Source organism: Panthera tigris, chromosome A1, assembly GCF_018350195.1.
Source record: "Panthera tigris isolate Pti1 chromosome A1, P.tigris_Pti1_mat1.1, whole genome shotgun sequence".
NCBI lineage: Eukaryota > Metazoa > Chordata > Mammalia > Carnivora > Felidae > Panthera > Panthera tigris.
The window spans coordinates 20,227,499-20,242,130 of NC_056660.1; the positions used below are offsets into that span (position 1 = coordinate 20,227,499).

Genomic DNA, 14,632 nt, shown 5'->3' on the forward strand with positions numbered 1-14,632 from the left:
TCATTGTCTGGCTGTCACCATTTCAATGCCGGCTCTGTTTTCCTGGCGAGACGTACTCAATTGGCCCAGAGACTCTTCAGCGGCGGGCAGAAACTTGGCAGGGGCTGGGGGGGGCGGTGCTTCTTAACCCAGTAGCAAGTTTTCTGTTTGTTTTAATTTGGAAGAATCGCTGTGGCCATCTGGAGACGCCAAGGGGGCCTCTGATAGAGAGTGGGGACTGCTCTGTGGCCATGAAACATTTAAGACACTACCCCAAGCTCTGCTCTGTGTCAGCTTGGTGGCGTGAACGGCCTCTGAACAGGACTCTCTTTTTCTACATCCAGGGCATCTCGTGAACACCTTTGTGCCCGTTTATCCCGAGCGTCTCTGGATTGAACAGAAGACATTCTGCAATGCTTTTCCTTTCCACATTGTATTTGATGAATCAGTAAGAGGCCCTTTCCCGCTGTAGCTTGGACTGGGGCTAAGCTGGGAAGGGAGTATGTCGTATAGTCTTTCATGTCAAGTCCCTGAGGAGTCCCCAGGGGTTGGGAGACTAGGATTTAGCCTGGCATGACCATTGGCTTCCTTTTCATTGTGGCCTCCTCCAGAAACTAGAATGTTGGAACTTCTCCGTGGGTATGGTGGGCGGGGGGGCAGCAGCAAGGGGTCTGCACTGATGAGTGCAGGTTTGCCATTAGAGAAAAAGGAAGTGACACCAAAGTTCACGACGCCAAGAGACAAAAGAATGCAGTTGGTAATGGCAGGGTGAGATTCTAGATGTGATCCCTCACCGTCCTCGTGGCCACTGCGGTTGTCTCAGTCCCAGTAGGGTTCTCCCTCTGCATCTTGAAGGCAGGGGAGAAGGCTGTGCCAACTCATGCCACTGTTCCGTGGGAGTTGTGACGATGACCATTAATGACAAACGTTTGGTTGTTATCAGTTTCCTTGGATGAAATATATGTCAACCGAAGTGACTATGAGCTCCTTTCAAAGGCAGTTAGGTAAAATAAATTTGGTTAAAAAATCAATTAAAATGGCTTCAGGTAATTGAGATTTTCTCTGCTAGTTGTTTGAATGCAGAGATATGTTTGGATCATCACCTGCCAGTTGACTGCTGGATACAGAATCTATGAAATTTACTCATTTGAGGGTCATCTTTGCTTGCAAAGAATTGATCTGAGGAAATCAAACACTCTTATAAGAAACAATTAGGGAGGGGCACCAGGGTGGCTCAGTCCGTTAAAAGTTCGACTCTTGATTTTGGCTCAGGTTGTGACCTCAACAACTAGGGAATTGTAAAGTAATGTACTTTGGCTTTTCCCCAATGCCGTGAGGACACTATTATTGCTATTATCAATGTTTTAAATTCCGATGTACTTTCTCTTCATTTTTTTTTTTTTTTTTTTTTGAGAGAGAGAGGGAGAGAGAGATTCCAACCAGGCTCTGCACAGTCAACATGGAGACAGGCTTGGGGCTTAGTCTCATGAACCTTGAGATCATGACCTGAGCCGAAATCAAGAGTCAGATGTTTAACTGACCGAGCCACCCAGGTGTCCCTGATGTACTGTTTTTTTTTAATTAAAAATTTTTTTAAATTTATTTTTGAGACACACACACACACACACACACACACAGAGCAAGCAAGGGAGGGGCAGAGAGAGAGAGAGAGAGGGAGACGCAGAATCCGAAACAGGCTCCAGGCTCTGCGATGTCAGCGCAGAGCCTGATGCGGGGCTCAAACTCACAAACCATGAGATCATGACCTGAGCTGAAGTCAGATGCTTAATCGACTGAGCCACCTAAGCGCACCACCCCTGCACCCCCACCCCATCACCCCATACTTTTAAATCTCCTTTTCCTTTTTAAGTTTTGGGCATAGAATAACAGTAAGTTTAATGATAGTTATTCCATAATGTTAAGTTGATTTCTGTAGCCTAACAGAGTGCCCGTGGTTAGTGAAGTTATGTATTCCTGGACAGCCTGTGCGGGCATTGGATATTTTATGTACTCTTTGCTTCTTTCTTCCGTGTGTTCCCTGGAAACAGCAGTGAAAGATGTCTCCCCACCTCCATGATGGACGCCTTCACCTGGGCCTGGGTGTCAGATCTAAGTCACAGAATTGGCTAGTTTCTTTGTTAATGAATTCTAAGAAGTCCCACAAAGCTGGGGAAGAACTGTTACTCCAACTGAAACATTTAACCTCTGTTTCTTGTCAGTCAAAGGTTTGCTGTTGAACACCCCATGCTATCCTTTTCTCTTTCAGAGATGAGCTGCAGATTTGATTTTTAAAATAGTATTTATTACTTCCACGGTGTCTGACCATTACTGACCCCTTTTAGTGAGTTGCAAAGCATGTGGAGTGATATTTGCAAGGGAGAGTTTACGGTGAGGGTTGCTTTCTGTTCCCCGGTCTTACACCTGTCCTCTGTGGGTAGCTGAGGGTCAAGCAAGCTGGAGTGAATATTCAGAAGTATGTCCCAGGACTCCAAAACCAGAAGATTCGATTGGATGAGTATTTCTCCATCATTCATCCCCAAGTTACCTTCGACATTTTCAGCATCTGCAAATTTATCAACAGTCAATTTGTCCTGAAGGTCCGAAGAGAAAGAATGCCTGAGGCATGGAAAAGTCAGCCCGCACTCAAACTGCGAGGTAAGTAACTCAGCCCTTTCCCATTGCTGTCTGCAGTGTGGGAGATTTCTCGGAAAGGGACCAGGCAGAGCTTTCTGATTTCTTCAGAAAAGCTGGCTAAAAAGCTGGAGGCTGCCCCGGGAGAACTAGTGAGAAGCTTTAACTGTTTATTTTTATTATTGAGAGAGAGAAAGCACATGCAAGCAGGGGATGGGCAGAGAGGGAGACAGAGGATCTGAAGCAGGCTCTGTGCTGACAGAAGAGAGAAAGCCGGATGCAGGGCTTGAACTCACAGACCAGAAGATCATGACCTGAGTCAGACGCTTAACTGCCTGAGCCACCAGGCATCCCTAGCGAGAAGCTTCAAAGTGTTGAGTGCAGCAAGCTGTGGCGCCGGGGTGGTAACTGAGGAACAGATTCAGGAGATAATTAAGGCAGGAGTTGGAGACTGGATGTCGGTGTTGAAAAAGAGAGAGGATATTTAGGATAAGGATTAGCTTTCTTGCTCGGGTAACTGGGTGGTGAAGGTGTGATTAACAGAAAAGACCCCATGTGAACTTCCTGGGGCAGCGACTTTGCCCATTTGGGTCACTGCTGTATCCTCCAAGTCTAGAATAGTGTGCCTGGCTCATAGTAGAGACCAAGTGCATGTGCGATGAAGCAATTAAACAGAACATTTGCAAAGGAGCTTGAAGACGAGTTCAGTTGCAGACATCCATGCATAAATATTAATAGGCAATTAAAAAAATCACTGTTGATGGGAGTATAAATTGTTACAATCATTTTAGAGGGCGTTTTAGCAATACACATCGAAAACATTAAAAGTGAGCATATTCTTTGCCTCAGTAATTCCATTTCTAAGATTATATCCTTAACAGAATTGTCACGATTATCCACAACGACTTACCTTAAGCTTGGTCATTGCGATGTTGTTTATAGGGTGATAAAAGGGGTGTAACATAATCAGTGCTAGCTAATTGCTTAAGTAAAATACAGTATAATCAATGTGGCCAGCGAAAAGTATGATGCATATCTCCATTTATGCCATGGAAGGATATATCTATTATAAAATTGAAGTGAAATATTCAGATTACAGAAAAAGATGGCAGAGAACCCCATTTTTTAGTAGTTATCTGAGCGGTGTGATTATGGGTAACTTAAAAAAATTTTTTTAGGGGCGCCTGGGTGGCTCAGTTGGTTGAGCGTCCGACTTCGGGCCAGGTCATGATCTCACGTCCGTGAGTTCAAGCCCCGCGTTGGGCTCTGTGCTGACAGCTCGGAGCCTGGAGCCTGTTTCAGATTCTGTGTCTCCCTCTCTCTCTGACCCTCCCACATTCATGCTCTGTCCCTCTCTGTCTCAAAAATAAATAAACGTTAAAAAAAAATTAAAAAAAATTTTTTTTAATATTAATCTTTATTTTTTATTTATTTATTTTTTAACGTTTTTATTTATTTTTGAGACAGGGAGAGACAGAGCATGAACAGGGGAGGGTCAGAGAGAGGGAGACACAGAATCTGAAACAGGCTCCAGGCTCTGAGCTGTCAGCACAGAGCCCGACGTGGGGCTCGAACTCACGGACCGTGAGATCATGACCTGAGCCGAAGTCGGCCGTTCAACCGACTGAGCCACCCAGGCACCCCTAATCTTTATTTTTAAGAGAGAAAGAGTATGAGTGGGGGAGGGGCAGAGAGAGAGGGAGACACAGAATCCAAAACAGGCTCCAGGCTCCGAGCTGTAAGCACAGAGCCCGACGCGGGGCTCAGACCCACAAACTGCAAGATCATGACCTGAGCAGAAGTCAGGCACTTAACTGACTGAGCCACCCAGGCGCCCCTATGGGTGACTTTTAATATTGTCTCCAGCCATTTTCATTTTCTGCAATGCATGTGTACCACTTTTATAATAAAATAATAAACAGATCTGTTTTTAAGGAAATATGCATTGAGTCCAGGCAGCAAGGTTTCTCTGGGAATTCAGATTCATTGTCAGCATGGTGTCGGAGGCAGTTGTGGAATACTAAGAGAGAACACCAAGACAGAACCCCGGGGAACACCAGCATTGAAGGAATGAGCGAAAAAACCTAAAGGAAAAATTGCAAGAAGTGTCGGGGAAGTCCGTGAAAGTGAGGTTTCAGGGAGGGGGTTCTGCCCAACGCCATCCAACAGCAGAAGGCCTCAGTAAGGGAGAGACAGATAGACTCGTATTGGAGTAGGTAGATCAGAAGCCAGGGATGGGGCCACTTCCAAGTAAAGAGAGGCGCTGTGACCCAGGGAAGATGGGTAAGTGGAGACAGGATGTATAGACAGACGGCTGTCAAGAAATTTGGCTAGAAGGGAACGGGTGAGACCGTGCGGTGGATACGAGGGCATATTGTGTGGGTGACGATCTGGCGAGCTGTAGCACCGGCGGGTGACCTGCTGCATTGTCACCTTTCTCTCGTGACGGCAAGGCCAGATGATCTGGATGGAGTCCGCGCGGTGCGTGATATACCTGTGCTCCCCGAAGCTCCGCAGCCTGCGAGAGCTGGAGGCGCACCGGATGCACCTGTCTGACATCGCCCCCCACGACACCACCAGGGACCTCATCCTCCTGAACCAGCAGCGGCTGGCAGAGATTGAGCTGTCCAACCAGCTGGAGAGGAAGAAGGAGGAGCTGCGGGTCCTCTCCCAGCACTTGGCCATAGAAAAGAAGAAAACCGAGACCTTGCTTTATGCCATGCTGCCGGAACATGTGGCCAACCAGCTGAAGGAGGGCAAAAAGGTCGCCGCGGGTAAAGCATTCCCTCCCCTTCATGGGTGCCCCTGGGCAAGAGTAGCGGTGTGCCTCAGGGGTTAGGGGCATAGCCTCCGAAACCAGCCAGCTCTGGGTTTGGATTCTGGGTCCATCATTTGTTAGCAGCATGATCTTGGGCAGGTTGCTTGAGATGCACGTCCTCAGTTTTCTTCTCCCAACATCAAGAATAATGAAAGTAATACCAGAGTGAAACATGGATTAAGTAAGAGTGCCTGTCAACTTCACCCACCTATGGCACGTTCTCTAAGACCCGAAAGCTACGGCTTGACACTGGCCTTTTCGTCAGTGGCACGAATAGAGTTCTTTAGCTGGACATAATACACCCACACGTTACCTAAATCATGGGCCTCTAAAGACCATTCTGGGAGAGCAAGCCATTTCTGGAGGAAACGATGCCATGTTTACTCTGACCTCGCTTCCCACTTGTCACGGGTGCGTGTTCACCCCCAGACATGTGTGGTAAACTAACTCAATGCCAGGGTGCTGCCAGGTCTCGAGGACCCAAAGGAGGTCACAGTCTTGTGGGTTTGACAGACATAGAATAATTTCACAGGGGTGGCGGTAGCCAAAGGAAAGGGAACTAACGTGCATTAAAGAGCAATTATTGTGCCAGGATCTGTGTTAGACGGTTTTAGACGTGCCATTTCATTGAATTCTCTGAACACTTCTATGAGCGGGGTGCTATTATCCAAAACAGCTGAGTAAATCTACATTCACCCCAGTTTATGAGTAAAAGAGCTGAAGACTAATCAGAAGCCCGTCTAACTCCAACATTCATACTTTTTCCATGACAAAGGTGTGGGAACACAGACGCCAGGGAAATTAACGATAAAAAGGCGTCAGAAAGGAAGAGACCGGAGGCAGGGGCTGTGAGGGTTTGTATATATCAAGTGTAGGGCACTTGAGTTAGACCTTGAGACTTTATTTCAGAGGAAAAGCAGGGAAAGGCATTTTGGGAGAACGGGATTGCAGGAGCAAAGGTGAGGCAGTCTCAAGATAAATACCGCAGCCTGTAGGATACTCCACTTGACACGACCAGTAGGTAGCTAGGAATTGTGGGGAGAGCTCGAAGAAAGTTCCTTGGGTAAGCTATCGATCTGGGAATTATTGCAGTGTGGGTGGTGGTTAAACACCGACTCTATGAATTATAAATAAGGTCAGTCAGGGGGCATGAGGTGAGAAGGGACGAGGGTTAGGTTTTGAAGCTTAAGGAACACCTATCATTTAAGGAGGAAGAAAAGCCAGTGGAATGTGTAAAACAAGGAGATCAGAAAGGTAGGGAGAATATGAGGAGAGAATGGCAGGCCAGAAGCCAGAGGGCAGAGGAAACTACGTGAAGGAGAGATTATTACCAGAGGTATAAATAATACAGAGAATGCCCAGCTGTGTTCAAGCAGTCACCCATTTGGTCATCCAACAAGTATTTATTGAGGATCTACTATGTGCCAGGCCCTGCTCTAGGTGCTGGGGATACAGCAGAGTACGAAACAGTCTCTCATCTCGTGGAGCTTACAGTCCAGTGGGGAAGACAGGCAACACACAAATAAAAAATCCCACATAAAATATGCCATGTAAGGCTTGTGGGGTTGGGGGCAGAAATCAGGCCAAAAGGATAGAGTCTAGGGATTGTTATTTTAGATAGAGTGATAAAGGAAGTTCTCACTGAGGTGGTTACGTGTGAGATGTGAGACAGAGCCCTTTGGATATTGGAGAAAAGAGGCAGAGGAAACAGCAGGTGCCAGGGGCCTAAGCGGGAGGCACTTATGAAACCCCAAGGAGGCCAGTGTGGCTGGAGTGGAGTAAGCCAGGGAGCATGGAGACGTGAGATCAGAGAGATGGTGGGACAGAGGGGACCCCTTACTGGCTATGATAAGGATTTTCTTTCTTTCTTTCTTTTTTTTTTTTTTTTGAGGGGGGGCGGTGGGGAGAGCAGGAAAGAGCACACGAGCAGGGGAGAGGCAAAGAGAGAGAGAGAGAGGGCAAGAGAGTATCTTAAGTAACAAGGAGCCTGACACGGGGCTTGATGTGGGGCTTGATCCCACAACCCTGGAATCATGACCCGAGCCAAAACCAAGAGTCGGGCACTCAACTGGCTGAGCCACCCAGGCACCCGAAGGATTTTCCAGTTTAGTCTCAGTGTGTTGAAATCACGGATTTGAGGCACAGGATTGGAGGGTCTGACTTCAACAGGTCATCTGGCTGCTGTATGAAAATTAGCAAGGCTGGAAGCAGCCCAAGGAGTTAGGAGGACGCGCTGAGCACACGTAGCCCTCTCACCAGACACGGATAGTGGAAGTCGCCACTTCGTGACGACCAGTCTCTGTCAGCCCCGGCCTGGATCTCCTGTAGTTCGGGCTCCGCGGCAGGCCACCTGCCAGAAGCTTCTCTGTAAGCCAGGGCCCACCCAGCCTATTCCTGTCCTGCCATGGCTCTCATCACACCTTACCGGGTGCTTCTTTACTCCTACGTCTTCTTCACTGGACTGGGGGCACCTTAGAGGCAGAGGTGCTGTCTGTTCCACGTTGCACGCGTCTCCCCAAACAACGACCAGCTCATAGCAGGCACTCAGGGAGTGTCTGTTGGCCGAATGGACCCGGCTCCTTTTCCCCAAGGCTCAGCCAGATTTGGTTCCCAGAGAGCACTTGAGTCTAGAATCCAGAGAATCATCATCCCACATCCCTGGCTCTCACTGACGCTCAGTTTACGTTTTGCAGGAGAATTTAAAACCTGCACCATTCTCTTCAGTGACGTGGTGACATTTACTAACATCTGTGCTGCCTGCCAACCTATCCAGATAGTGACCATGCTGAATTCCATGTATTCCAAGTTTGACAGATTAACCAGTGTCCACGAGGTCTACAAAGTAAGTGTTCACCTACTGCGTGTGTGTCCCGCTCAGGCAGGGTGGGAGCTCGGTTATCGGTCTTCCTTTGCCTCTCTCTTCGCTGCTCTGTGGTCTGGTGTGGATGGGAGTGGGGTGAGGAGATACAGCTAACAGGGAATTGGAGATATCTTAGCAATTTTAGTTTTTCAGAAATCTTTTTATAATATCCAGTGCCAAAAGGCCTTTGAGGGGCACACTGTTTTCCCAGAGAGTAATTCTACCCCTTCCATTCGGCAGAGTGTCTAATCTGAATAACGTACGGCTGATACATAGCATCATACGCTAACTCAGGAGCCATGTCTTCTATGGAGCTTCCACCAGAAGCAGAAAGCCCTTTGGGCTAGCTCATTGGTGGTTTCCTGAGTCAGTTTTCCTCTCAGCCCTCCCTTATGCTCCGTATACTCCTGGCCAGTAACCACCAGCTTCGATATGGTCCTTCTGTCAATATGTGGAAAATGACAAAAATATTTAGTGATACATTGGATGCATGAAGGAAACCATCTGAATACCCTCTCTTCCCTCTTCCAGGTGGAAACTATAGGAGATGCCTACATGGTGGTAGGGGGCGTACCAGTGCCCACTGGAAGTCATGCTCAAAGAGTGGCTAACTTTGCTCTGGGGATGAGAATTTCTGCAAAAGAAGTGATGAATCCTGTCACTGGAGAGCCCATCCAGGTAGAGAGAAACTGAGTACTCTGTTTGATATCGACCATCCCACACACTACAAAGTAGAATTCTGTTTATTAGTCTGCTCACGTGGCTGCTGGGAATGTTACAGTAATTACGATGGGTAACGTCTCCCAACTCTTGTCTTCTCTTGAATATGTTTTAAGTAATAGAAATATTAGCAAAGATATCATCGTCCCAACTTTTCTTAAATTTCAGGGGAGGCTTTGGAGCGTGGGATTTTCATGTGATTTACCACGAGCGTCTTTCTCGATAGCTTGGGACAGTGCTGAGCAAGCCTCTCCACTTGCTTTGCAGGGCTCCATCCATCTTGGTATCTGGCTCGTTCAGTAACGCCTGCCTTTTTATTTGAGCATCCAACCTAACAAGTGGCTCACCCCCGCCCGCCCCTGGGGAAACTGTACTCAGCATGTCCTCTCCCAGGTCAAGTCAGGCTGAGGCGGGAAACTGCTTCCAGCCAGCAGCTTGGACACCACGATGCCATGAGAGATTTAGAACAGCTTTCCTCCCACCACGTGGCCCTGAGTGAGACGTCTGCCCACCTTTCTCACAGGAACCTGCTCTTCCAGGCATGGACATTTGTTCACACTATAAAAGATGGACAATTTTGGAGATGAAAAGCAGGTGTCGTCTTCTGTCTGCTCAGCAGATCCTTGACGCCCTGAGATGCCTTAGAGCAGGGCTTCTGCATTTTAAAATGTAACCCCTTCCCTGATCCTGGCAGTCAGGTCTTCAAAATAAACTACACAGCCAACCGAGACTCAATAAAGACAAGTATAAGACAGAATTGGATTTTTCTAAATTATGACCCTTATGTAGGAGATTCTGAAGATGTGTTCAGCTCACCCTCACCACAAGTCAGACACTGAGAAATGCTGCAGGTTCTGGTTCTGGTATGCACTGCGTGCTTCTGAGTAAAAGCCGGCTTTACGTAGTTGCAGGAACTACATATCCACAATATTTGGTCCATTGGAAACACGCAGATACATCCGTTGAATAAAAGCCCCAGGATGATAAATAAAAAATCAAGATGGGAGGGAATGAGATAAGAAGGTCAGATAAGAGATATGTGTTTCAGTTAAAGGGCTCTAATATAAGCCATTAAAGAAAAAAAGAATTGAATAGATACCGTTGTGTAAAGTGTGTGTGTGTGTGTGTGTGTGTGTGTGTGTGTGTGTGTAAAAGGAATAGCTATAGAGATGACAGTAATGTCATACCAGTACGAATGAAATTAAACAATGAATTCCTGGAAACTATCCTGGTGGATTTTACCCAGAAGAAAGCAGGAAAAGATGTTATCAAGTTTAAGATAAGAATAGGGACATAGGAGCATCATTAAATATCCTCCAGAAACAACCTACCGTGTGGGTTTATTTAAGGAAGTAGGGAAAAGGACTTGAAACATCTCTGTCTCTTAAAAGAACTGTGCTGCCATTTCAACAATTTTTAAATTAGTACTCTGAGATCTTCTACTATTTTATTCACATTTCCTTCAACGCACATGCACTGAGGTCCTACTCTGCATGAGACAGTATTCTTGGTGTTTGACAGGCTCATTTTCCTAGAGGAATGCATCTTCTTATTTCAGGGAGAAGAAAATCTAGCCTGAAAAGATAACTAAGTCTGGTTAGGATGTAGAAAGCTGCAATAGGCTGCTCTTCCCATACTAGTCGTTAAAAAAACTTAGTGAGCAAAGAAATTGAAATAAACTGATTCCAGAAAGCAACCAGCCCTTTCAAAGAGGACACCCATAGTTATGTTCATGTCTAGTAAAGCTGCAGGCGAGGGTGAGAAGAAACCAGTCTGAATTTTAGTGAACTTTAATGGCCACATGGAGGCCAGAATGATAGGTTAGAATCCCAAAGATCCTGTCTTTTGTCAGTTCTAGCCACAGAATCTGTACCCATCTGCCAACTCTCCCACAGGCCTTCACCAAGTACATGTGGTTATTCAGTCAAAGGACGGGGTTAGGAGGAGAACTGAGAGAAACCCCCAGTCCCTGAGGCATGTGAGGCACATTCTTCAAATGCAAGTCAATGGCCCATGAAAAGGTAGGGTTAGAGTCAGAGAACAGACAGAAATCCCTGTGAGGTATTCTTGGCCTTAACCAAGGGCACTACAATGACACTTTGAAGTCTAAGGGCAGAGAAGAATGGTAAAGAGAAATCTCCCAATGTGCAGAGAGCCAGCATGGGACTAAAGGGCAAAGAGACCCCCAAACACCTCACCTCACAATTAGGCTGTAAATCAGAAAGAGATCTTCCACAATTAAGAAAGCCGGACACTTACTGTAAAGTATAAGGGGGTTCTCAGATCTTTGCTGGTGCTCACATCCCGAGCCCTGATGGCGATAAAATCCTGATCTAGCCTTCTTAATATATGAAATCATATATTGCATGGAATCTAGCAGTGTCTTGGCAAAAGAAGCCCAGACTCAATTCAAATACAGATAAAATTCACTCAGTCTCCACTCTAGCAGCCTGACAAAAAAGAGATTTGAACTTTACTGAACACTGAATATTATCTACTTCAGTCTCTACTGTACTTTCACATACAATATAGAACATACAACTAAATAATTAAAAATATGAGATGCTAGAAAATCAAGAAAAATGTGGTTTAGTGTATAGCCAAGAGAGGAAATAGTCAACAGAAGCAGGTCTGAAAATGGCCTGGATGTTGGAATTATGGGACAGAATCTTTTCAATAACTACAATAAATATTTTAGGAGATCTACTGGAAAAGGGGAACTGGTTTGAACAGATGGGAAATACATGCTATCTATCTATAACTATCTATTAATCTATCTATCCAATGGAAATGAAAACCATGATATCAGAAATCGGGAATAGAGAATTCATTTTAGGGCTTTAACGGATTCTAGACACACTAAAGGAAAGGATCAAGGATTGTGAAAATGAACAATACACTGAAACACAGAGAAGGAAGCAGGGTGAAAAAAATGAAACAGCACATCCTAGATCTGTAGGACAATATCAAATGGACTCCCACAAGTGGAACTAGGGTCCTAGAAGGATACAGTGAGACTGGGTCAGAAGAAATATGTGAAGAAATAATGACTGAGAATTTTCCAACATTGATGAAGGATATCAACTTACATATCCAAGAGCTTAGCAAACCCAAACAGGATAAATACAAAGATAAGCACTTCCATTCTTAAATACCAAAAGCCCTACTCAGTGCAATTCAGCAAGAAAAAGAAATATAAGACATAAAGATTGGAAGGGAAGATGTAAAATGATCTTTTTACAAAGACCATGGTGGACTTATAAAACCTCAGCTAGATCAAAATACCAAGGTCACAGGATATAAGGACAGTGCACAAAAATTAGTTGAATATGTATATACTAAGGACAAAAATTTGGAAAATGAAATAAAAACAAACTACCTAAATTTAGTTTTAAATGTTGGAAAATAAGAAAACTGGAGGACTTGCACTACCTAATTGTAAGATTTATTGTAAAGCTACACTAACAAAGACAGGGTGAAATTAGAAGGATAAACATGGATCATTGGAGCAGTACAGAGAGCCCAGAAAGAAACTACATATTTAAAGTCAATTAATTTTTAACCAAGGCACAAAATCAGGTCAGCAGGGAAAGGAATTTCTTTTTAAGAAATGGTTCATTTCTGGGGCAGCTGGGTAGCTCAGTCGGTTAAGTATCCAACTTCAGCTCAGGTCATGAGCTTGCAGTTTATGAGTTTGAGCCCTGTTTCAGGCTCTGTGCTGACAGCTCAGAGCCTGGAACTTGCTTCAGATTCTGTGTCTCCCTCTCTCTCTCTCTGCCCCTCCCCCACTTGCAATCTCTCTCTCTCTCAAAAATAAGTAAAAGTATTTTGAAAAATGTAAAAAAAGAAATGGTTCATTTTAATTGAAAATACATACGGAAAGAAAAATGGACCTCAATCCTTCATATATAAAAATTAATTTGATACATATCACAGATGTAAACATAAATGCTAGAACCATAAAGCTTTTTGAAGGAAATATAGGCGAATAGCTCCATAAATTTGGGGTAAGCACTAATTTCTTAGACTGGACACAAAAAATATTAATCATGAAAGTAAAAAAACCCTGATAAACCTCATTATTGGGGGCCAAATTTTGTTCCCCCCCAAATTCATATATTGATGCTTTCCCCCCCGGGCCTCAGAATATGACTATATGTGGATATAGGGCCTTTACAGAGGTGGTCAAGTTAAAATGAAGCTGTTAGGGTGGGCCCTAATCCCATTCGACTGGTGTCCTTGCCAAGAAGAGGAAATCTGGACATAGGAAGAAACACCAGGGATGCACAGGCACAAAGAAGAGACTATGTGAGGCCATCCACAAACCCAGGGGAGATGCTGCAGAGGAAACGAAGCCTGCCAACACTTCGATCTCACGGTTCCAGCCTCCAGAACTGGGAGAAAATAAATTCCTGTTGTTGAAGCCACTCAGTCTGTGGGTGTACAGAATGGGAAAAATACTTGAAATATATGTGTATCCCATAACCAAGCATATAGTAGAGAACTCCTCTATATTAACGATGAAAGATAATCCCGGTTTTTATATGAGCAAACTCTTGAACAGACTTTTCAAGAAAAAAGATACAAGAACGGACACAAGCTGCATGAAAATGTGCTTAACATCGTTAGCCGTCAGCAACATGCAAATTAAGACCACAACGAGGTAGCATTTCACACCCACCAGAAGACCAAATGATGGTGAGACTGTGGAGCAACTGGAGTGTCACATTGCTGATGAGAATGTAAAATGGTGCAAACACTCCGGAAAATTGCTAGCAAACGGTCTGTTTTTTTGTTTTTTTGTAACGTTAAATACGCATCTACCTTGTGATCCAGGAATTCTGCTTGTAGGCACTTATCTAAGAAAAATGAAAATGTGTGTCTACAAACAGATCTGTATAAGAGTGTTCCTAATGGCCCCAAACTGGAAATAACCCAAATGTTCGTGAAGTTAGAAGCCTGGATAAAGAAACTGCGGTATGTTTTTACGATAGAACAGTTGCAGTAATAGAAGAATGAATGACTGAAACATACAACAACATGGATGAATCTCAGAAACATTCAACTGGATAAATGAAGGCAGGCACAGAACAATATACTCTACGATTCCATTTGTGCATAGTCCTAGAACAGGCAAATAATTCTTTGTAAAAGAAATGAGGAAGCCGTTACCCCTGCAGAGAGGGAGGGAACTTAACTGGAAAGGGCAACAAGGGGACGTCGCGAAGTAATGAAAGTAGTCTGTATTTTATTCTGGATGGTGGATTATAGGGTATATGCTCCTGTCAAAACTCACGGAGCTAAATGCTAAAGATCTGTCTTTCGGTTTTAGGTAAATTATACCTTAATTTAAAAATAAAAGCGAGAGTATTCGACGGTCCCTTTTCAGTGAGATTCTCTTTGTACAGATCAGAGTGGGGATCCACACAGGACCAGTCTTAGCAGGTGTGGTGGGAGACAAGATGCCGCGGTACTGTTTGTTCGGTGACACTGTGAACACGGCTTCTAGGATGGAGAGTCACGGGCTTCCCAATAAAGTGCACCTCAGCCCCACGGCCTACAGGTAGCCATTCATTTATTCATTCCTTCCTTTGTCTTTTCCTACCTCCAGAATGCTCACGGTG

The 14,632-nt window shown here is 44.9% G+C and overlaps 1 protein-coding gene across 1 annotated transcript in view; it reads left to right on the forward strand.

The window, feature by feature from the left end:
• LOC102970885 (guanylate cyclase soluble subunit beta-2-like) overlaps nt 1-14,632 on the forward strand; it is a 59,803-nt gene that overhangs the window by 41,962 nt on the left and 3,209 nt on the right. The window contains exons 9-14 of the mRNA XM_042998326.1: nt 324-427; nt 2,418-2,634; nt 5,064-5,384; nt 8,122-8,270; nt 8,820-8,966; nt 14,417-14,571. Of these exons, the coding sequence (XP_042854260.1) occupies nt 324-427; nt 2,418-2,634; nt 5,064-5,384; nt 8,122-8,270; nt 8,820-8,966; nt 14,417-14,571 (1,093 nt within the window). The remainder of the gene's footprint in view (nt 1-323; nt 428-2,417; nt 2,635-5,063; nt 5,385-8,121; nt 8,271-8,819; nt 8,967-14,416; nt 14,572-14,632) is intronic.